Source organism: Rhincodon typus, chromosome 8 (assembly GCF_021869965.1).
Source record: "Rhincodon typus isolate 14 chromosome 8, sRhiTyp1.1, whole genome shotgun sequence".
In the NCBI taxonomy this organism is placed as follows: Eukaryota; Metazoa; Chordata; class Chondrichthyes; order Orectolobiformes; family Rhincodontidae; genus Rhincodon; species Rhincodon typus.
This window is the reverse complement of record NC_063339.1, coordinates 3,341,983-3,364,933: the sequence shown is the minus strand read 5'-3', so window position 1 is coordinate 3,364,933 and position 22,951 is coordinate 3,341,983. Positions and strand designations below refer to the sequence as shown.

General features: G+C 44.0%; 1 protein-coding gene across 3 annotated transcripts in view; it reads right to left on the bottom strand.

Moving 5' to 3' along the window:
* nudt14 (nudix (nucleoside diphosphate linked moiety X)-type motif 14) overlaps window positions 1-22,508 on the bottom strand; it is a 53,554-nt gene extending 31,046 nt beyond the window's left edge. Inside the window, exons 1-2 of one of the 3 annotated variants that reach the window (XM_048600381.1) lie at window positions 22,469-22,508; window positions 979-1,043 (exon numbers count right to left, since the gene is read on the bottom strand). In XM_048600381.1, coding sequence (XP_048456338.1) covers window positions 979-1,043; window positions 22,469-22,485 — 82 coding nt within the window. In that variant the 5' untranslated portion in view covers window positions 22,486-22,508. Of the gene's footprint in view, window positions 1-978; window positions 1,044-17,842; window positions 17,924-22,468 lie in introns of those variants that run through there. The other 2 variants (XM_048600382.1, XM_048600383.1) reach the window with 2 other exon arrangements.
* Between the last annotated feature and the right edge of the window lie 443 nt (window positions 22,509-22,951).

Below are 22,951 nucleotides of genomic sequence, written 5' to 3'. Positions count from 1 at the left end.
AGGAACAGCTAATTTCTACCCACGCTGTCCATCCCCCTCATAATCTTATACACCTCTATCAGGACCTCCCCACCGCACCCCCACCTCCCGCATCAACTTTCCCTGCTGAAAGAAAACAATCTGAGCCTATCCAACTTCCCTTCATAGCTAAACATGCAGGTCAGGCAGCATCCATGGAGAGAAAGTAAGCGATCATTTCGAATTTAAATGACTCTTCATCAGAGGTGTAGTGAGGTGTGGAGGAGGCAGCATTTACGCAATGGTAGTGTAGGGGCATTGGGGCACTGGGGTAAGAAAGGATGTCTAGTAATTTGCCCAAAAAGTTATTAATGTGAGCAACAACACATTGGTGAGATACTCAAATGTCATAGGTAAGTCTAATCCTGTCTACAAACAATAGCCCCAGCAAACATCAGCTGATATGGGGGCTGTCCTGACTGTGGTTGGTGCCTTTCTCCACGGAATCGCTGGGATATATCTCACTGGTGCTGAGCTCATGTACTCATGCCTATTGGTCTTGACTCAACACAGGGACACTGCAACAGACAGCCCATTGTATCCTGTTCGGATTCCAAATGTTCCTCACATCTCTGCAGGCAGCAATGGCCTAGTGGTATTATCTGGACTGTTATTCCAGAGACCCAGAGAATGTACTGGGGACCCGGGTTCGAATCCTGCCGTGGCAGATGGTGGAATCTGAATTCAGCAAATATCTGGATTTAAGAATCTAATGATGACGGTGAATCCATTGTTGATTATCGGGAAAAACCCATCTGGTTCACTAATGTGCATTAGGGAAGGAAAGTGCCATCCTGACCTGGTCTGGTCTACATGTGACTCCAGACCCACAGCAATGTGGTTGACTCTTAACTGCCCTCTGGGCAATTAGAGATGGGCAATAAATGCTGCCTGGCCAGCAACGCCCTCATCCTGTGAATGAATAAAGGAAAAAAAAACACACTTCTCAGCAAAGGTTACCTGGGCGAAACTGCTTGACCAGGATAAAGGATTCCTGTGTAGTATTGAAGATCAGGACTGAGACACTGAGATAGAAAAAGGAGAAAAGAAACAATATTCATTACACTGTTTTCCAGAACAGCACACAATTTTGTGAAAGTGCTGATGAGCAGAGAGACTCTGATGCCCACATACACAAATCCTTCCATTGGCATATCTAAAAATGACTGTGGGCCTGCAGTGCACCATCTCCACCCCCAAACCACCCTCCCCACCGCTCCACAGACAAATTTTCATCCAAAAAGTTTGTAACTTTGCTTTGACAATCAGGTGTGTTACAATGTCCCTTAAAGGGACCATTACTGGTCACTTTGGTTTAATTAGTTCATTTGGCTCTTAGTTAATTTTCTGATTTATTTAAAAGAGTGTGCAAAGTCCTTATAGGTGGCAAGGCAAGTTGATAAGCTTGTTACAAAAGCGTATTGGATACCTGGGTTTATACATAGAGGAATGGAATTGTAAAGACCACATCTTTTTTATTTTTCTTTATTTTGGGTTACGGACCAAAATGGGAAAAGTCTGCTCTAAACCAAGGAAACTGTGGAAGGAAATGTTGCAATTTTAAAACAAGTTAATGGAACCCATTGTGAATTGTAGTTACACTATTGCCTTGTTCAAGGTGTGGGGGAGGATTACTGAACTCATTGGCTCTGCTCAGGGTAGTTTTGCCCAGAGACAGCTTGTTGATTGGTCTTTTAATCAGGATTGTTCTGTAGGTCAGGAATCCTCAGCGTAACAACAACATCCTGATTGGCTCCTGGGCAGGTAGGCAGCCTGTGTGTGAACAATACACAGGCAGAAAGTTTCCAGATCTCAAAGAGACAACATCCTCTCTCTCCTTGCAGAGAAGTAACAAAGAAGTGGAAGATAGCTCGCTATTCTTGCTCACCATTTATCTACAAGCTGCTGCCTCTAACCATTGACTGGCAGACAGAATAATTAGTGTGCCAACTGTCCTCTGCCTGTGATAAGGAATTGAAAGGACTTGGAAATAAGAAGACCTGAGATCAGAACAAATCAGAAGCAAAAGGAAGGCTCATTGAATCCTGTGAACTGGTGCTATTGAACTGTGCTTCCCTCAGAATTTTTTCTCCACCCATAACATTGATATGTTTTTTAGATGTATGTCTATCTGTACATGTATGTAGAGGTTTGAGAAGAGGTAGAGTTTAGGTTAGAGAGTTGTAAACTGATCATTTATATTTGGCTTGCCTGCGGTTAAGACTGGTTTATTTGTATTAAACAATTTTTTTTGTTACGTACAATAATCTGTACTGTGTTTTCAGCGTTAACTGCTATATGAGTTCATTAAACAGGAAAATTAGGGATCTTGAATAATTTGATTTAATCCTTAACTTTTGCAAAGACCCAAACTGTAGTGGGGCTTTGATATCTGTGTACACTCCCCAGTGGATCAGGACCGAATAGGACAGAGATTATGCTAGGAATATTAAAATAATCACTGGTTTGGCTTCAGCTGGAATATGATGGATAATTCTGGGCTCAAGACGCAACTGCCTCAGAAAGGGAATAGAGGAGACTCACCAGGATGGGTGTTATTCGCTGATGGGGAGAGGTCGGAAATGTTGGGACTCTTCTCCTTGGGGAACAAAGAGGATTGAGCTAATGGAGATTTTCAAAATAATGACAGGTTGGGTGGATGGGTGAATAACTAGAGGTCAGAAGTATAAAATCATTGGACAATTTTCTGGTGGTGGAGAAATGCTTTCCCTCAGAATTTTTTTCGAATTTAGAACACTACTTGAGAAGGTGGTGGAAGCTGATTCCATCCATATTTTTAAAAGGAAGCTGGGTAGTTACTTGAGGGCAAGGAACTTACAGGGGGTATGTAACCAAGCAGCCCTGCTCTTTCAAAGAGTCAGCACAGTTTGATGGGCCAAACAGCTTCCTCCCACCGTCTAAGCTCAATTATTCTGTGACTATTAGCATTGCCTTTAAGTTGCCTTTATCTTCTATAACATTGATAAAATTCTTTACCAAGTTCTCCATGGCCTCACCCCTCATTAAGTCAGTAACCCCCTCCAGCTCTACAAGCATGAGACCCCAGAACTGCTCCAGTCTGTGACCCCTCTCCATCCTGCTGTTAGTGGCCAGGTTTGGCCGAATGCCCTGGAATTCCAACCTCAAACATCCCACATCCTTGAACCCTCCGTAGGCTCTATTTGACGAAGTCTGTCGGTATCCCAGTCAAAAGTTCCTTTCTTTGGTTCAGCGTCATTTATTGCTTGCCTCTACTCTTGTAATGTTTTCCCATGGGAATTGTTGCATGAAAATTGGCAACCACATTTCCCACATTAAAACAGTGACTAGAATTCAAAAGTAGTTTGTTTAGTTGTAAAGAACTTTGCAAAGTTCTGCAGTTCGGTGAGGCAGCATTTCTTTTCTTCCCCCTAATGTCAGCAGATTGACCTTTCACCTGTAGTTGTCTCTTTGATCCATTGATCCCCAGACACCCCAGAGACCCAGTAGAAATGAAGCACCTCTCAGGCTGATGACGCTTGATGGCCAAACCAAAGCTAATGGATCACATCAAGCTCAAAGTCAAGCTCCCAGCTAGCTGAAAGAGTTCAGGAAATTCAACTCTTCAGGCATTTGTATTTCTATCTCACTGGTTTGTCTGGTCAGTTTTGGGCTTGAGGTTTGGGACAGGCTGTTCTGGTCACTGTTGTCTCAGTGGTGAATAGATCATGACCTTTCTGTAAATGTGAAGGCTAACAGAAATCAGTCCCATCAGGACAGGGGGAGAAACAGGACTGGAAATCGGAGGCAAAACATGATGTGGGTGACAGAGTCTCCAGCTGGCAGTTAGATTGCTGGTCTCTCACCAGCTTCGCCACGTTCCAGAAGGCAGGAAATTGGAACTGAGGGTTATCCAATCAGCCACGATCTCAATGAATGGTGTGGCAAACTCGATGGGCTGAGTGACCCAATTCTGCTCTGGGTCTGGAAGGCCCTGACACGAAGAATGACTAGCCAATCAGAGGACAGTAGCTCCTTACTGCTCAGTCGGAAGGCAGAAGGGTCACCCCTCCTGCCCAATCACAGCTCCACCCAGCAACCCCTACCCCCCCCACCCAGCCCCCAACCACACACACACACACAATCACCAAACTGACCATGGTGGGGGGGTGCAAGCGTGAAGTCCATCACCTCAAATACCTATCTTTTCTCTAGGGTAGGGGAGTTCAAGACTACAGGGCATATTTTAAAGGTGAGGGGCAAAACATTTAAAAAGAACATGAGGGGCAACCTTTTCACACAGAGTAGTTAGTGCGTAGAACGAACTACCAGAGGAAATGGTGAATGCAAGTCAAGTTACAATATTGAAAATTCATTTGTATAAGCACGTGAATAAGAAATGTTTGGAGGGATACGGGCCAAACGTACACAGGTGGGACTAGTTTAGTTTGGGAACATGGTCGGTGCGGACTGGTTGGACCGAAGGGTCTGTTTCCATGGTATATGACTGCATGAGTGAAAATCGGCCATTACTTGTGTGTAATTCATGATATTTTAATGCAGAGCAAAGTTAATAGCATTTATCACCCATCCTAAGAAGGCGACACAAGGTTTATAAAACAGCACACCCCGATAAACCTCTCTAGATGGCAGTTAAGAATCATAGAATCCCTACAGTGTGGAAGCAGCCATTCAGCCCATCAAGTCTACTGCAACCCTCCGAACAGCAACCCATCTGGACCTACACCCCTACCCTATCCCTGCACTTCCCACCCTAGACACCATGGGCAATTTAGCACAGCCAATCCACCCCAACCTGCACATCTTAGGATTGTGGGAGCAACCTGGAGGAAACCCACGCAGACACGGGGAGAATGTGCAAACTCCACACAGACAGTCGCCCGAGGGTGTAATTGAACCCGGGTCCCTGGCGCTGTAAGGCAGCAGTGCTAACCACCGGGCCACCCAAAAGAGTTAACCTTGTTGAATAAAATAATGGATATGCATTTTCATGTCCACCAGACCCACTGAAATTAATGATGTACTTCTGAATGGTAATGTAGCACCCAATGTTATATACAGCAAGCCCACACAAACAGCAATGTGAATGGACAGGTACTTAAATGTTTGCGACACAGGAGGCCATCTGGCCCATCACTTTCACACCAGTCTACAAAGATCTGACTGTACTAATCCCAGTTTCTAGCTCTTGACCCAAAAGACCTGGAAGCAATGACAATGCAAGTGAATATCCAAACGCTGCTTAAATGTTACGAGTTTCTGACTCAACCAGACTTTCAGGCAATGCGTCCCAGACTCCCATCATCCTGTGGGTGAAAACATTTCTCCTCAACTCGCCTCTTGACCTTCTATCTCTCATCCTGAAACTAACAAAACCAACCAAACCTGCCCAGCCTTTCCTCATAGCTCAGACCCTCCAGACCAGTCTCGTCTGCACCCTCATCGAAATAGTGTCTCAGGAGGTGTCACGTCTATCCAACAGGGCAGTCAGAGCTCTTGCTCAGTGTCTCACCGAGCGGACAGGACCTTTGACAGTACAGCTCTGAGGTTTGGGGCATGCTAAACTCCAGCTGCGGAGCTTGAACCTACAATATTTCCTGACTTAGACATGAGGGTGTTGGAAGGAAGGGCACAGGAGGGGATGGAGGGGATGGGGTGTGCATTGGTGGGAGAGGACTCTAGGATGGGGGTGGGGCAGAGGGGGTTTATGAGGGAGGTGTGTTGGTGGAGGAGGGTTAAAGGCTGCAGGGGGAGAGGGGATGACTGGGAGGTGTGTAAAGGCAGAGTCAAACAGAACTGGGTAAGGGGAAGGCGGTTTGGAGGGGAGAGGTGGAGGAGGAGATGAAGGATGAACAGAGAGAGAGAGAGAAAGGATAAGGTGAGAGGGATGCAGAGGGATTACAGGTTTTGTCTTGCTGTTTAAACTTTAATGAATTGGTGCCATTCGGTTGTTCTGAATAATTCCACTAAAGCCGTTCAGCTGCAAGTCTGGAAACTGCTCTGCTATCAGACAGCATCAGCAGCTCCAAAGTAAGAACCATTAGTTTGGCAAACAGCAGACGGGCAGACACTAAAAAAGGTGCAGTTTGCTGCATTACCGCATGTGTCTTTATTTGGACAGTGGCAACACCGTCTATATTTAGCTCCAGTCAGCATACCCTCCCACACCCACCAAAGCCACCTCCAAGCAGATCTTTCGAAAACTGGTTTATGAGTGAAAATATGATTTAACTTTTGCAAATGTTAAATTCTCCCTTGATCTGGGAAGAATCAATCACATTGTTCAGAACTTCACTGATACCACATTATGGGGCAGATGAGGTTCACTTTAAAGTGTAATTTACAGCACACACAGTTTAATTTTCACTGGTCTCTGCTGTACCCGAATGGTACAGTGTTAAAGAGGATGCAATAACTGAGAAACCTTGCAGTGTGTATATATACAAATCTCTGAAAGTGGCAGGACAAGTTCAGAATGCTGTTAAACAAAACATATGGGAGATTTGGCTTAATAAACAGAAGCATCAAGTACAAAAGCAAGATGTTCTGTTCCTTTACAAACCAAAGGAAAGGACCCAACTGAAGTGTCCCATCCAATTTTGCTCATCACCCTTTACATGCCTCGGTTACGGATCTAAAGGGGTTGACTGGATGGTAGCTGGGATGAGGGATTTCAATGAAAATGGACAGCCTGGGGAAAATGAGATTGGTGTCTCTAGAGCGGAGAAAGTAAAAGGAGATTTAAAAGTATGAAGGGTTTTGGCTGAGTAAATGACGGGAATGTTTCCACTGGAAGACATGTTGAAAACCAGAGGACACAGTTATAGTATGATTGGCAAAAGAAACAGTGGTGAGAAGAGGGAATTGCTGCAAATCAGAGGTACAGATTGAGTGGACAGCCAGAGACTTTTTCCTAGGGTGGAGGTAGCTATTACAAGGAGGCATAGTTTTAAAGTGAGTGGAGGTAGATATAGGGGAGACGTCAGAGGTAGGTTCTTTACTCAGAGAGTGGTCGGGGCGTGGAATGCATTGCCAGAGAGGGTAGTGGAGTCAGCCTCATTAGGGGCATTTAAGCGGCTATTAGATAAGCATATGGATGATAGCATAAGGTAGGGGTGGAGGTTAGATAGACCTTAGATTTAGGGTAAATGTTTGGCACAACATCGTGGGCTGAAGGGCCTGTACTGTTCTATGTTCTCTGTTCTAATCTAGATGCTGCCTGAAAGGGCAGTGAAAGTTGCTTCAATAATAATTTTCAAAAAGGTTCATACTGGAAGGGAAAAAGTTGGCAGCAGGCATCTTCAAACAATTAAAGATCTGACAATGGGCTGAATGGCCTCTATACATCACATATCCTTTTAATGTGCAAGATCAGTGACGCTGTTTCACTCATTTGGTAAAGTTTAATAAGTTTTAGCTCAATTACTAACAGGAAATATGCACTATGCTAAAGAAAACCCAAAGTACTGTGGGTGTTGGAAATCAGAAGTAGAAACAAAATTGCTAGAAAAGCTCATACAATAAGTAGTGTTACCACAGGAAGTTCCCTGAAGCTTCCTGCTGGCATGGAGGTTCTTTACAGGATGAAAGGGAAATTGTTCAATCCATGTTGTTTCTAGTCCAGAACCAAGACCACCCTGATGTCTCTCACTGAGCTGCACCATGCAGAGGACACTTGCGTGTGCACACATTCAGGGGCTGAGCTCCAAACTACAATGGATAGATTCACAGAGGTGCATGAGAAAATGGGCCTTAGGCTAACCACTGGATAATGGTAAATCACTGGACAATGCTGATTCATTTTCATACCATGAAAGCTTCATCTCGGGGAGGACAGGATATCAACTTGGAAATTCAACATTTGCCTTCCAGTGGCCAGTGTAGCCCTTGACCATCTAGGGAACAGAGTGTTTGATGACAAAGACCTCAAACCCAGCACCATGCTGACGGTACACAGGCCCATAGTATTACCTGCCCTCCTGTGTCAGACACACAGACAATATACAGCAGACAACTCAAATGTAGTGTCCTAGGCGCAACCATCTTCAGCTGCCTCATCAATGACCTTCTCTCCATCATAAGGTCAAAAGTGGGAATGTTTGCCAATGATTGCACAATGTTCAACACCATTCGCAACTCCTCAGATACAGTCATAGAGTCATAGAGTAATACAGCCATGGGAATAGGTCCTTCGGCCCAAAATGGTCCATGCTGACCATGGTGCCCATTCAGCTAGTTCCAATTGCCCCGCATTTGGTCCATATCCCTCTAAACCCTTCCCATCCATGTACCTATCCAAATGTAATTTAAATGTTGCTATTGTGCCTGCCTTAACCACTTTCTCCGGCAGCCCATTCCATATACACACCACTCTCTGCCTGAAGAAGTTGCCCCACAGGTCCTTCTTAAATCTTTCCCCTCTCACCTTAAACCACTGCTCTCTAGTTTTCAATTCCCCATCCCTGGGAAAAAGATTATATGCATTCATCCTATCTGTGCCCCTCATGACTTTATACACCTCAACAAGGTCACATCTCATTTGCCTACATTCCAAGGAATAAAGTCCTATCCTGGTCATCCTCTCCCTGTAACTCAGGTCCTGGCAATATCCTTGTAAATCTTCTTTGCACACTTTCCAGTTTAACTATGTCTTTCCTATAACAGGACGACCAAAACTGTACACAATACTCCAAGTGCAGCCTCACCAATGACTTATACAACTGTAACATAACAACCCAGCTCCTATACTCAGTGCCTTGACCGATGAAGGCCAGCATGCTAAATGCCTTCTTCACCACCCTGTCCAGCTGTGACGCTGCTTTCAACAAACTATGTACTTGTACTCCTAGGTCCCTCTGTTCTACAACACTCCTCAGGGCCTTACCATTTACTGTATAAGTCCTACCTTGGATTGACTTTCCAAAGTGCAACACCTCACATTTATCTGTATTGAATCGCATTTGCCGATCCTCAGCCCACTTCCCCATCTGATCACGATCCCTGTGTAATTTTTGATAACCCTCTTCACAATCAACGATTTCTCCTAATTTTGTATCATCCACAAACTTACTACTCATGCCTTTTACATTCACATCCAGATTATTTATGTAAGTAACAAATTACAAAGGTCCCAACACCAACCCCTGTGGCACACCACTAGTCACAGGCCTCCAGTCTGAGAAACAACCTTCAACCATCACCTTCTGCTTCCTACCACCGAGCCAATTTGAATCTAATTAGCTAGCTCTCCCTGGATCCCATGCGATCTAACCTTCATGACTAGCCTGCCATGCGGGACCTCGTCAAAGGCCTTACTAAAGTCCATATACACAACATCCACTGCCCTACCCTCATTTATCCTCTTTGTTACCTCGTCAAAAAACTCTAAACGATTCGTCAGACATGACTTCCCGCGCACAAATCCATGCTGACTATCCCTAATCAGACCTTGACTGTCCAAATGTTGGTTGATTCTATCCCTCAGTATCCTCTCCAATAACTTGCCTACCACTGATGTCAGGCTCACTGGCCTGGAGTTCTCTGGCTTGTCTTTGCTACCTTTCTTAAACAATGGAACAACATTAGCCACCTTCCAGTCTTCCAGAACTTCACCAGTGGCTAAAGTTGAAGCAAAAATCTCTGCAAGGGCCTCTGCAATTTCTTCCCTAACCTCGCACAATGTCTGAGGATGGACTTGATCAGGCCCTCTGTGCTTTAAGGCTGCAAACACCTCTCCGGTAATATGTATGCGGTCCAAAACATCCCCACTTGTTTCCCTTATTTCCTTAGCATCCATGATTCTCTCCTCAGTAAACACTGAGGAGAAATATTCATTAAAATTCTTCCCCATCTCCTGTGGTCCCACACATAGACAGCCATGCTGATCTTTAAGGGGACCTATTCTCTCCCTGGCCAGTCTTTTAGTCTTAATATAGCTATAGAACTTCTTGGGATTATTTTTAAGCTTATCTGCTAGATCCATCTCATCCCCTCTTTTTGCTCTTCTGATTTCCCTCTTAAGTGTGCTCCTGCACTTTTTATAGTCATCTAGGGATTCACTTCAGCCAAAGCTTAAACCCCAACGTGTGCCTTCTTTTTCCTGACCAAAGCCTCAATATCCTTCATCAGCCAGGGATCCCTAAACCTGCCAGGTGTTCCCTTCACCCTCACAGAGACGTACTGTCCCTGGACTCTTGATATCACACTTTTAAAGGCCTCCCATTTATCAGTCGTTCCTTTTCCTTCAAACAGACTCACCCCATCGACCTCTGCTAGATCCTGCCTAATGGCCCAAAATTGGCCCTGCTCCAGTTTAGCACCTTAACCTGTGGACCTGTCCTATCTTTTTCCATAACTATGTTAAAACTAAGGCAGTTATGGTCAATGGACCCAAAGTGCTTTCCCACTGGCACTTCAGTCACTTGCCCGACCTCGTTCCCTAAGAGGACGTCCAGTGTTGCACCCTCCCGAGTAGGGCCCGCTACGTATTGATTTTGGAAACTTTCTTAGACACATTTGACAAATTCCACCCCGTCTGGGCCTTCTACACTTTGGGTGGCCCAATCAATACAGGGGAAATTAAAATCTCCAACCAATACTACTCTATTATTCCTACAGGTATCTGCAATCTCTCTACACATCTGCTCCTCTAGTACCTGCTGGCTACTTGGGGCTCTAGAAATACAGTCCCAACAGAGTGACCATCCCCTTCTTGTTTTTAAGTTCTAACCATCTGGCCTCATTTGATGACCCCTTAAGAATATCCTCTTTCAGCATTGTTGTTATGTCCTTCTTTTATTAAAAGGGAAACACCCCTCCTCACTCACTTGTACTTCTGTCACGCCTGTAGCTTCTGTATCCTGGAAAACTGAGCTGCCAATCCTGCCCTTCTCTCAGTCATGTTTCTGTTATGGCTATAATATCACAGTCCCCAGAGCCAATCCATGCTCTGAACTCATCTGCCTTACCAGTCAGGCCTTGTGCATTGAAATAAATGCACTTTAAACCAGAAGTCTATTCCATCCCTTTACTGTGCCCCTGCCTATCCTGAATAGTAAACTTGCTTTCGATGGCTAATGTATTTTCCCCTGACTTCTTGATGGTCATTCTCTTATTCAGAGTACCACCACCCCAATACCACCACCCCTCACCCCACCCACCCCCCCACTAAACTAGTTTCTACCCTCCCAGATACCACTAGGAAATCTCCCCACGAGAATATTGGACCCCGTCTGGTTCAAGTGCACCCCTTCCCTTTTGTAGAGATTATCTCCACCCCAGAAGAATCCCAATGATCCAAGAAATGAAAACCCTGCCTCCTACACCATCTCCTCAGCCACACATTCATCTGGCCAATCTTTCTATTTCTATCCTCACTGGCGCGTGGCACTGGGAGTAATCTGGAGATCACTACCGTTGAGATCCTGCTTTTTAACTTCTTACCTAACTCCCTATACTCGTTACACGGGACCCCATCCCTTTGTCTACCTCTGTCATTTGTACCGATGTGCACAATGACCTCTGGGTGTTCACCTTCCCCCTTTAGAATGTTCTGCAACTGCTCAGAGATATCCATGACCCTAGCACCCGGGAGACAACACACCATCCTGGTGTCTCTTCTGCAGCCACGGAATCTCCTTTCTGTCCCCCTCACAATTGAGTCTCCTATCAGTATCGTTCTGTCTAACTGCGCCCTTTCCCTCAGAGCCGGTCACAGTGCCACTGACTTGATTCCTGCTGCTAGCCCCTGAAAGGTCATCCCTTTCCAACAGTATCCAATGTGTATACCTGTTATTGAGGGGAATGGCCACAGGGAAACCCTGCACCATCTACCTTCCCCCTTTACCTCTTCTGGTGGTTACCCAGTTACCTGCAGCCTGTACCTTATGAGTGACCACTTCACTCTAGCTCTTATCAATGATGTTCTCTGCACCCCGGGTGATCCTGAGTGCATCCAGATCCAGATCCAGCTCCCGTTCCCTAATGTGGTCTGTCAGGAGATGCAGCCAGGTGCACTTCCCACAGGTGTAACCATCAGGGAATCCGGAAGTTCAAATGTAACAAGATCTGGACAACATCAAGGCTTGGGCTGACAAATGGCAACTAACATTTACTCCACACTAATGCCAGGCAATGACCATCTCCAATCAGAGACAAACCCTTAACATTCAATGGTTTTGACACCGAAACCCCCACTATTAACATCGAGAGGTTAGAGCTGAACAGAACCGGAACTGTATTTGCCATATAAATATAGTGGCTACAATAGCAAGTTAGAGGTCAACAATACTGTGGTGAGTAACTCATCTCCTGACTCCCCAAAACCTGTCCACCATCCGCAGAACACAAGTCAGGAGTGTGACGGAATACTCCCACTTGCCTGGATGGGTGCAGCTCCAACAACACTCAAGAAGCTTGACACCATTAGGATGAAGAAGTCCGCTTGATTGGCACCACATCCACAAACATCCACTCCCTCCTCCACCGATGCTCAGTAGCAGCATTACAGAAATTCACCAAGGCTCCTTAAACAGCTCCTTCCAAACCCACGGCCACTTCCATCTAGAAGGAGAACAGCAGCACATGCATGGAAACACCACCCCCTGCAAGTTCCCCTCCATGCAACCCAGCATCCTGACTTGGAAATATATCACCGTTCCTTCAGTGTCGCTTGGTCAAAATCCTGGAATTCCCTCCCTAAGGGCATTGTGGGTCGACCAACAGCACACGGACTGCAGTGGTTCAAGAAGGCAGCTCACCCCCACCTTCTCAAGGGGGCAACTAGGGATGGGGAATAAATGCTGGGCCCAGCCAGAGACACCCATGTCCCAGGAGTGAATTTTTAAAAATGCTGTTCACCCCAAAGGCTTCCTACTATCCCAGTGCCCTCTTAACTTGTGTACCTGTGCTTACACCTGCCTGTCCTTCCCACATGGGCCCTGGTACATGGGGTGCCCATGTCAGATGTAGTCATACACTGTCACCCCAATTTGAAGCCAAGGTGCCCCTGACTCTGGATGACACCCACCCCCCTCCCCAACCCCAATTTGTCACCCAATGTCCAACATCGAGGCCATTTTTTTACTAAGTGGCAAGCTGAATCTACCAACTTCCTGCTCTGGTTTCTTTGTCAAGTCTTCCTGTTGTCTACCTTGTTTGGTGAGTTTGGTAGGATGGGAGTGTGAATGTTAATGAGGTCAGTTGTGTTAACAAGGCAGTTAACAATGAATACTGACCATCAATTTGTGTCTTACTGCCGCCTAGCGAGATTCTCGACATGAGGAAAACATAGGATGTGGAACAAGATGATCCTGATGTTTAGATGGGGCTAACCATACCATACCTCTCCCCACAGCCCATATCCCTGAGCCCCCTACAACATTCCACCCACTGTTTTTAATCCCCAGCAGGCTACTGCTTCTGGTGAAGCTGTCAAGTTGTGTTAGAAGCGGAGATTGAGCAATGAAACTTGACACTTTCCTCCACAGGTTTCAGCACAGGTGCCAAGCATGAAAAATAAATGTCATTACTTACTAAAAAAAAATAAAATTATCAGGGCTACTATTTCATAGCACCCACTTGGTTCCCAGTTAAAAATGGTAACATCCAGGGTTTCTGATCATTGATAAGCAATTACTTCTGAACACATAGAGACGTTTGCGTCACATGTAGACAAGGTGATTAAGAAGGCGTTTAGCACACTTGCCTTCATTGCTCAGTCCTTTGAGTATAGGAGTTAGGAAGTCATGCTGACATTGGTGAGGCCTCTGCTGAAGTACTGTGTCCAGTCTGGTTGCCCTGTTGTAGGAAGGATATTATCAAGCTGGAGAGGGTTCAGAAGAGATTTACCAGGATGTTGCCAGGTATGGACGGTTCGAGTTATAAAGAAAAGGTTGGATAAGCTGAAATTCTTTTCACTGGAGCATAGGAGGATTAGAGGTGGCTTTATAGAAGTTTATAAAATCACGAGGCATATAGATAAGGTGAATGGTACGTGCCTTTTCCGTAGGATGGGGGATTTCAAGACTAGGGGCATATTTTTAAGGTGAGAGGAAAGAGATTTAATAAAGACATAAGGGGCAATTTTGTTTTTTACACAGGGGTAAGTTCAGGCGTGGGATGAACTTCCTGAGGAAGTGGTGGATGTGGGTACAATTACAACATTTAAAAGACATTTGGATAACTTTGTGAATAGGAAAGGTTTGGAGGCATATGGGCCAGGAGCAGGCAGGTGGGACCAGTTTAGTCTGGAATTACGTTCGGCATGGACTGGTTGGACTGAAGGGTCTGTTTCCGTGCTGTATGACTCCATGACTCTATAACAAATTGAAAATCAATCTTTCTCACAGCACGAATGAAGTAAAGATAAAGGGGAATACAGGAACAGATAGATACAGAGATAAGGGGTAGAATACTGACTGAATCAGACAAAACAGGAGATAGAGAGAACTGTATGATGGTAAAAGTGAAAGGGATAGAAAAGGGAAGGAGACTAAAGGGAGAAATGAAAGTGAGAGTGAGGGAATCAGAAGAGAGCAAAACAGAGAGAGGAAAGAAAGACAGGAGAAGTAACCTGATTTATAAAGATTTAAAATAGCGTATCTGCCTTTTCACTTCATTCTTCTATTTATAAAGACAAATATCCAGTGTGGTTTATTTTTAAACAGTGTCATTAACTTGTCCTGTCACCTTTAGACATTTGTGTATGCACAAGATGTCTCTGTGCCTGCACGCTCGTTAAAACATTTTGTCAGATGAAAGAAAAAAACTCAGCAATGAAGCCAGCACCTTGCATTGAATTTATATAACAGAAATAGGCCATTCAGCCCAACTGCTTTATGTTTGCCTCAGTGTATCTGCAATGCGTATCAATGTATCTATACTATTCATCTCTACAGCCCCTTGGGACAGGACATTGCATCTTCTCACCATTCTTGGGTAAGGAGGGGTTATCTAATTTTCCTGCTGGAATGTTTTACTATTCTCAGTTGTTCTGGTATCCCTGAGAAGTGAAAACATCTTGCCTATATCTTTTTAGTGGACTGTAGAGATCAGTTCCACTCTTCTTACTATCCAAGCTTGGGGTATTATCATTGAAACTTACAGCACACATAGAAGTCATTTCCTTCAGTGTCGCTAGGTCAAAATCCTGGAATTCTCTCCCTAAGGGCATTGTGGGTCAACCTACAGCACATGGACTGCAGCGGTTCAAGAAGGCAGCTCATCCCCACCTTCTCAAGGGGGCAACTAGGGACGGGGAATAAATGCTGGGGCAGCCAGCGACCCCCACATCCCACAAATGAATTAAAATTTAGCCCATACTACCTGGACTGACTTAAAACAGGCAGTCATGCTTAGAACATAGAACATTACAGCGCAGTACAGGCCCTTCAGCCCTCGATGTTGCGCAGACCTGTGAAACCAATTTGAAGCCCATCTAACCTAAACTATTCCATTATCATCCATATGATAATTAGTCCTGCATCATCTGAGGGGCACTCAAGAGTTTGGATTATTTGGATAAAAATAATATGTAAGGGTATGGAGAAAAATCAGGAGACCAGCACTAGGTAATGATGCTCACTTAATGAGTCAGAGCAGATATGATGGGCTGAATGGCTTCCTTCTGCACTACAACAATTCTGTGATCTTAGATCACTCAAGATCCCAACAATCCCAAATAGAAACATTGCTCATTTATATTCATTTTTTCCCCCAATGACTTTAAATCTAAGACCTCAGGTTAGAGACCTACTCCCCAAGCTGTTTCTCGATCTATTTTATTAGAACTTCTCATCTTCCTCAAAATCTCCATTCAGTCACTTCTTAGTCACCTGCTCACAGGGGAATAGTCCTAACATTTCCTCATCACCAAATCCCACATCTCTTGTTACGTCCTAGTAAAACTACTCTGTTCCCTCACATCAGAAATTGCTGCATAAACTCAGCAGGTCTGGTAGCATCTGTGGTGCGAAAGCAGAGGTTATGTTTTCTCTCCACAGATGCTGCCAGACCAGCTGAGTTTTTCCAGCAATTTCTGAGTGTTTTTTTCCGATTTCCAGCATCCACAGTTTTTTGGTTTTCTGTTCCTTAATATCGTTTGTCAAGTACACAGCCATAGTGTTGCCCATAATACTCACTCTAAGGCTTAACCACTGATTTATAAAGTTTCAACAAGAGCCCCGCTTTTATTTTCTATTCCTCTATTTATAAACCGAAGTAACCAAAATGCTTTTTCAGCCTTGTTATCAACCCACTCTGTCATTTTAAGGTTTTGTGTGTCTATGAATACCAATGTCTCTCACTCTTTATGCACTTTTCAAAGCAGTGCCATTTTTAGTACACTGTCTTTGCGTATTAGTCCTTCTGAAATGCATCACTTCACACTTCCTCTGTCATCCTGAAGATTAAAACTATTTTCATTATTATATGCAAATTTCACAAGAGTCTCAACACAAATTATCACTATTCCTAACACTTCCTAATCCTTCACTGTACAATATGGCTGAGTTATCTCCTCTACTCCACTTACCAAACTCCACAATCTTTACCTCAACCATGCTGGGACCGGTGTCCGGTGAGTCTTATAACTACAAGCTCTCTATGAGCTTCATGTTAAATAGTGCAGGATTATGGATCAGAAAACGGAAGAGGTGATAAAATTGAGAGAAAGCAAAAGGCAACAGAACAGGGAACTGGCATAACTAATGATAGCTAAAGTGTGGCAGGCAGGAACAGAGCATAGACACTCAAGAGTACAATAACAGATAAGGCCAGAGATTGCAAAAATTGTAACAAGTCAGAATTAGAGGCTCTGTATCTGAATGCAGGCAGCGTTGGTATTAAAATGGATCAATCAATAGCAGAAATAGAGATAAATACGAATGAGATGGTTTCAGAGGTGTGGTTGCAAGGTGACTAAGGCTGGGAGAAAAATATTCAAGGCTATTTAACATGTTAGGCAAGAATAATAAGGTCAAGAAGCTAGGTAAAAGCAGGATGGTAATTCTGTTAATTAAGGATGACATTAGTACAGCAAAGTTCAGAAGATCAAGATACAGAATCAAATTAGGTCACTTATGCAAGTTGTTTACAGACTTGTAACAGTAACTACACTCTGGGACAGAACTTACAGGAAGGAATAATGGGGGATTATAAGAAGTGTACTGTAATAATCATGGACAATTTTAACCTACATATAGATTGGACAAATTGAATTGACAAAGGAAAGATGAGTTCATAAGAGTATATTCGGGACATTCCAGTGTTAACCAGGAAGCAAACTATTTTAGACCTGGTAACGTGCAATGAGACAAGATTAGTGAATGAACCCAGAGTAAAGGAATCTCTCAGTAATAGTGATTATAACATTTCATGAAACAGTGGCAGATTTTAAGGAGATATTATATACTTTTCAACAAAGATAAAGTCCATTGAGAAAGAGAGATTCTATCAGAGGGACACACAATCCTTGTTTAACTGAAGAAGTTAACAACAGTATCAAACTGAAAGAAAAAGTGTACAATACTATAAAGTTAGACAGGTTAGCGATTGGGGAAAAAAGTGACAGATGGAGTGTAATGTGGAAGAATGAAAACTTGTCTATTTTTGCAAGAAGAATATAAAGCAGCATATCATTTAAATAGAGAAAGATTGCAGACCTGGTTAGAGGGGGATCTGGGCATCCTGATACGAGTCATAAAATGCTAACATGTAGATAAATGATTAGTAATCAAATGGAATAGTAGCATTTAGTGAAGGGAACATTTAATATAAATGGAGTGAAGTGTTGCTGTAGCTGTAAAGAGACTTGGTTAGATCGTACCTGGTGTACAGTTTTGGTTTTCCTACTTAAGAAAGTATATAATGATATCAGAAGCTGTTCTGTTGGTGTTCACTTGCTTCCCTTTGTGGAGGGAGTCTGGAAATAGGAATAACAGTTTAAATATTAGGGCTGCCCAACTCAATACTGCGATAAGGAAAATGTTTTTCTCTCAATGGGTCGGTAGTCTAAAAACATAAGATCATAAAAAATAAGAACAGGAATAGGCCATTCGGTCCCTCAAGCCTGCTCTGTCATTCAATAGGACCATGGCTGATCTGACATTTCTCATGTCTACTTGCCTGCATTTTCCATTAACCCTCCAATCCCTAACTGATGAAGAATCTATCTCAGCCTGAAATATGCAAAAGGACTCTGTCCCCACTCCTTTAGCTTGCAGTGAGTTTCAAAGACTCAAAACCTGAGACAAGAAATTCCTCCTCATTTCAGTCTTAAATTGGCATTCCCTTTATTCTGTGACTACGCCCTATGGTCCCAGACTCTCCCATGAGGGGTCAGTGGAATTCTCTTCCCCAGAAAGAGCCTAGGTCACTGAATGTATTCAAGGCCAAGTTTGATAGATTTTGGACAGTCAAGGGAGTCAGAGGTAGTGGAGATGACAAGAAAGTAAAGTTGAGACCACAACCAGATCAGCCATGATCTTACTTAATGAAGAGCAAGTTTGATGGGCTGAATGGCCAACTCCTGCTCCTAATTATTGTATTCCGGCTCTTCCGATTCACACTTTAAACTGAACACCTCAACAACACCATCTTGCACACATGCATAGAGCAATAGGATCTGTCATCGATCACAGTCAGTCCTTCTCTAAGATCAGTAATTTACAAAACACCTACCGCATCTCAAAAGGTTTGTTTGGTCTTCCCTTGAACTTGATAGGGGCTTGAAACTGATCTGTGGAATTTTCAACATTCCCACTGGGAGGCCAATACACTCAGCTTTATTCTACACTCCCCCACCCCATTCCCAGACTCCAGCACCACCCCCCACCTTCTCTTTGATAAAATTAATTTGATGGGGTTACCGAACCCATGACTATTACTTAGTGCTTGTGAAATGAGACCTGCTTAAACAAAGGGAATAATTAGCAACGTTAAGATTCTGCAGGCCTGACTCACTGCTAAAAACGTAGAATGAGCAGTCAGCATACTGGCCGGTCATACCTATCCTGAAAAAAGCTGCTTCAACGGACAGGCCAGAGCAACACCTACCTACGCTCAGATACACAACAATGTGGGCAAGGGTCCTTTTAGTTATGAGCTGGGTATCACATTATGGGGCAATGTTCCTTTACCAATGTTGGTGGGACCAGTGTGCAGCAGTGTATATTTACAACAACAACTTTCTATTTATATATAAAACCATCAACATAATTAAAACACCAATTCACAGGAGCATTACAAAGCAAATCTGATACTGAGTCAATTAAGATACGGAGACAGATGATCATGCAAGAATAGGTTTATTGGGCCTTTTAATGGAAGAAGGCGAGCTACGGAGGCACAGTGGAAATTCCAAGAGTTCTACCCCAAGCACCTGAAGGCATAGCCCCCCAGGACTAAGTGATTAAAACTAGGAATTTTGAGTATTGTGGAAAAAAGATGCATATTGTCAAAGCTTTTCACCTTGCACTTATCAGGACAATTTGCAAGAAATACCAAAGTAAAGAGAAAACAATATTTATATTGTTAGAGAGGGGAGTGCCGATTGATTTGCAAACAGACTCTGATTGGTAGAATGTTGCTAAGGAGAATACATCAGTTAATGCTGACTAACAGTTAATTGACAGTTAAAAGTTTTGTTTAAATTTTACATAAGGCAGGTTGACTCCCATTTTCTATGGCATTGAGGCATGAACCAGAGAATGTCACCTATTTTGTTGAGTTGAAACAGTCACATGTCCTTGCTGTCCGCAAAGCACAGGGCCCTGTGTATTAATATGTGCAGCTTCCAGTACATGCAGACATAGTAGGAACTGCCATGCTGGAGTCTGAGATAACAAGGTATGGCGTTGGATGAACACAGCAGGCCAGGCAGCATCATTCGGAAAATTTCTGAAGAAGGGTCCAGACCCGAAATGTCAGCTTTCCTGCTCCTCTGATGCTGCCTGGCCTGCCGTGTTCATCCAGCTCCACACCTTGTTATTCCAGTACATGCAGATGAATCATACTAACAGCTTGAGTGACAATCCTAACCAATTCAATAAAACAGTCATTCAACCAGAAACTTTAGCTCTGATTTCTCTCCACAGACGCTACCAGACCTGCTGAGTTTTTCCAACAATTTTTGTTTTTGTTTCTGATTTCCAGCATCTGCAATTCTTTCTCTCCATTTTTGTTTAATCTTAATTAGTTGTCAGTGTAATTCTTCAGTGCACTCAGGATTATTTAACAAACGCTGCCCAGTTGCGGAATTCAACGTTGGACACTGGGCTAAGTTTTGCAAGTTCAGAATGATTGCATACAGTCAGGATCTCACTTATTGTGAACAGCTAATAGGATCATTCAGTCTTTGGGATGTATGCCCGACCTACTTGGCATCAGACCACCACTGAAATGCATTCAGCACATTACCTATTTGTGTTATAGGCGGAACGTCTTCCAAATTGTCTGCAAAACCCTGTTAGTGTCAAACATGACTCACGTTGCATAATAACAGTGTGAATATGCCAGCTTCACCTGTTGCTCAAACTCTGGAGGTATCTTACTCTGAAGTAAACAAAACACTTTCCAGGACCAAAAGCCTTAAACCCATTCATAATTTTGTGTGATGCACACCCATAAATAGGGGTGGCGACGGCCTAGTGGTATCATCGCTGGACTGTTAATGCAGAGACTCAGATAACGTTCTGGGGGCCCAGGTTTGAATCCTGTTATGGCAGATGGTGGAATTTGAATTCAATAAATATCTGGAATTAAGAGTCTAATGATGATCGTGAATTCATTGCCCATTGTTGATTGTTGGAAAAACCCATCTGGTTCACTAATGCCCTTTAGGGAAGGAAACTGCCATTCTTACCTGGTCCGGCCTACATGTGACTCTAGACCCACGGCAACGTGGTTGATTCTAAACTGCCCTTTGGGCAATTAGGGACGGGCAATAAATGCTGCCTAGCCAGCGATGCCCTCATGCCATGAATGAATAAAAAAACAAAAAATCTGATCTACCACATCAAATAAGTGAGTCACGAGGTAGATAACTTTCAGTGCTGGTGTGATGCCATGTATCTAGGTTGAAAGTCCCAAAGACTGAGACATCATATGAAACTGCATGTCCCTCAGCTGTTCGCAGCAAACAATGTACTGACCAGACTCAACCAGCCCACACTTAGAAAACTCACAATAGTTTCCAACGTTTTGGAGTAGATTTGCAGCTCAGGTTGTGGATGTTGTGGTTGGTTGGCTCGCTGAGCTGGCTCATGGTTGTTTCGCAGACGTTTCGTTACCCTGCTGGGTAACATCATCAGTGCAGCCTCTGATGAAGCGTCGTTGTGTTTTCCCGCCTGGTTTTTAAACTCTGGAGTCCGTTGAGCTGGATTACCTCACTTCTGGTTTTCCTTCCTACTCACTCATCTCTATCCACATGGACAAGGAGAACCACCAATTCGATTGGGACAACACCAAGATCCTGGCACAGGCTAGGCAGAGACAGGCTCGGGAATTCCTAGAAGCCTGGTACTCCACGAAGAAAGCCGTCAACAAACACATAGAACTCGACCCCATATACACTCCATTGCAAAGGAAAACCGGAAGTGAGGCAATCCAGCTCAACGGACTCCAGAGTTTAAAAACCAGGCGGGAAAACACAACGGCGCTTCATCGGAGGCTGCACTGATGATGTTACCCAGCAGGATAATGAAACGTCTGCGCAACAGCGAACCAGCTCGGCAAGCCAACCAACCACAATAGTTTCCAACATTTGATGGAAATTGTCAATTGGACAATATTTACTGCATAAACCCAAGTGAGTGAAGAATTGCACCGACACCCAGATTAGGATTTAGGATCAGTTCCACCTAGAAGGCACAAGAGCGGCAGGTACATGGGAACACCATCATAGGCAAGTTCCCCTCCGAGTCACTCACAATCCTGACTTGGAAACATATTACTGTTCCTTCAGTGTCACTGGGTCAAAATCCTGGAATTCCCTCCCTAAGAGCTTTGTGGGTTTACCGCCAGCACATAGAATGCAGCGGTTCAAGAGGGCAGCTCATTGCCACGTTCTCAAGGGACAATAAATGCTGGTCTTGCTAGGATTGCCAGCCTTCCAACAGCAATTTTTAAAAAGAACTAACCTGGTTCCACTGATACCTGTCTAATTGTAGCTAAGGAATCATCATTTCCTTGTATTAGTGAACTGGTTGTGATTATGGTCTGCTGTTACACAGGGAGAGCCACTGCCCAAGTTCGGTCAGTGCTGGATAATCGGTCCACACAGACTTAGCACCAGGGGGAAAGAGGAGGGGTGGAAACTAAGGAAAATTGGGATAATAAGGAAAGAAAGCTCCAAGTAAGCATTAAATCTGCAGCTGCAGTGAGGACAAGGTGGTCTAATGAATGTTGACAGGAACAAACAAGAGATAGTGACAAAGTGTCAGGACAGAGTTACCTGTCATGTGTTTTCATGAAATCCCAGTACTTCCTGGTGCCATTCTGTAAAGAGAAAAAAAAACAGTCAGATCTTGAAATATGAGAAATCCGATAGGGCACATTCACTGATAATAGGGACTGCAGATGCTGGAGAATCTGAGATAACAAGGTGTAGAGCTGGATGAACACAGCAGGCCAAGCAGCATTAGAGGAGCAGAAAAGCTGACAGGAAAGCTGTTTTTCTGAAGAAGGGTCTAGGCCCGAAACGTCAGCTTTCCTGCTCCTCTGATGCTGCTGGGCCTGCTGTGTTCATCCAGAGCACATTCACTGTTCACACTCCAGGAGTACAGAGCTGAGTATGCTGCTCTCTATCTCACTCTATCAAGCCTGTTTCAGCACTTTGGGAATGCAATCCAATTGGTCCCCCTCCAGTCCTCTTTCCTGAAAGCTTTGCAAATGCTAAATTGCTCAGAGTGTCCCGGGATGTGCAGGTTACGGAGGT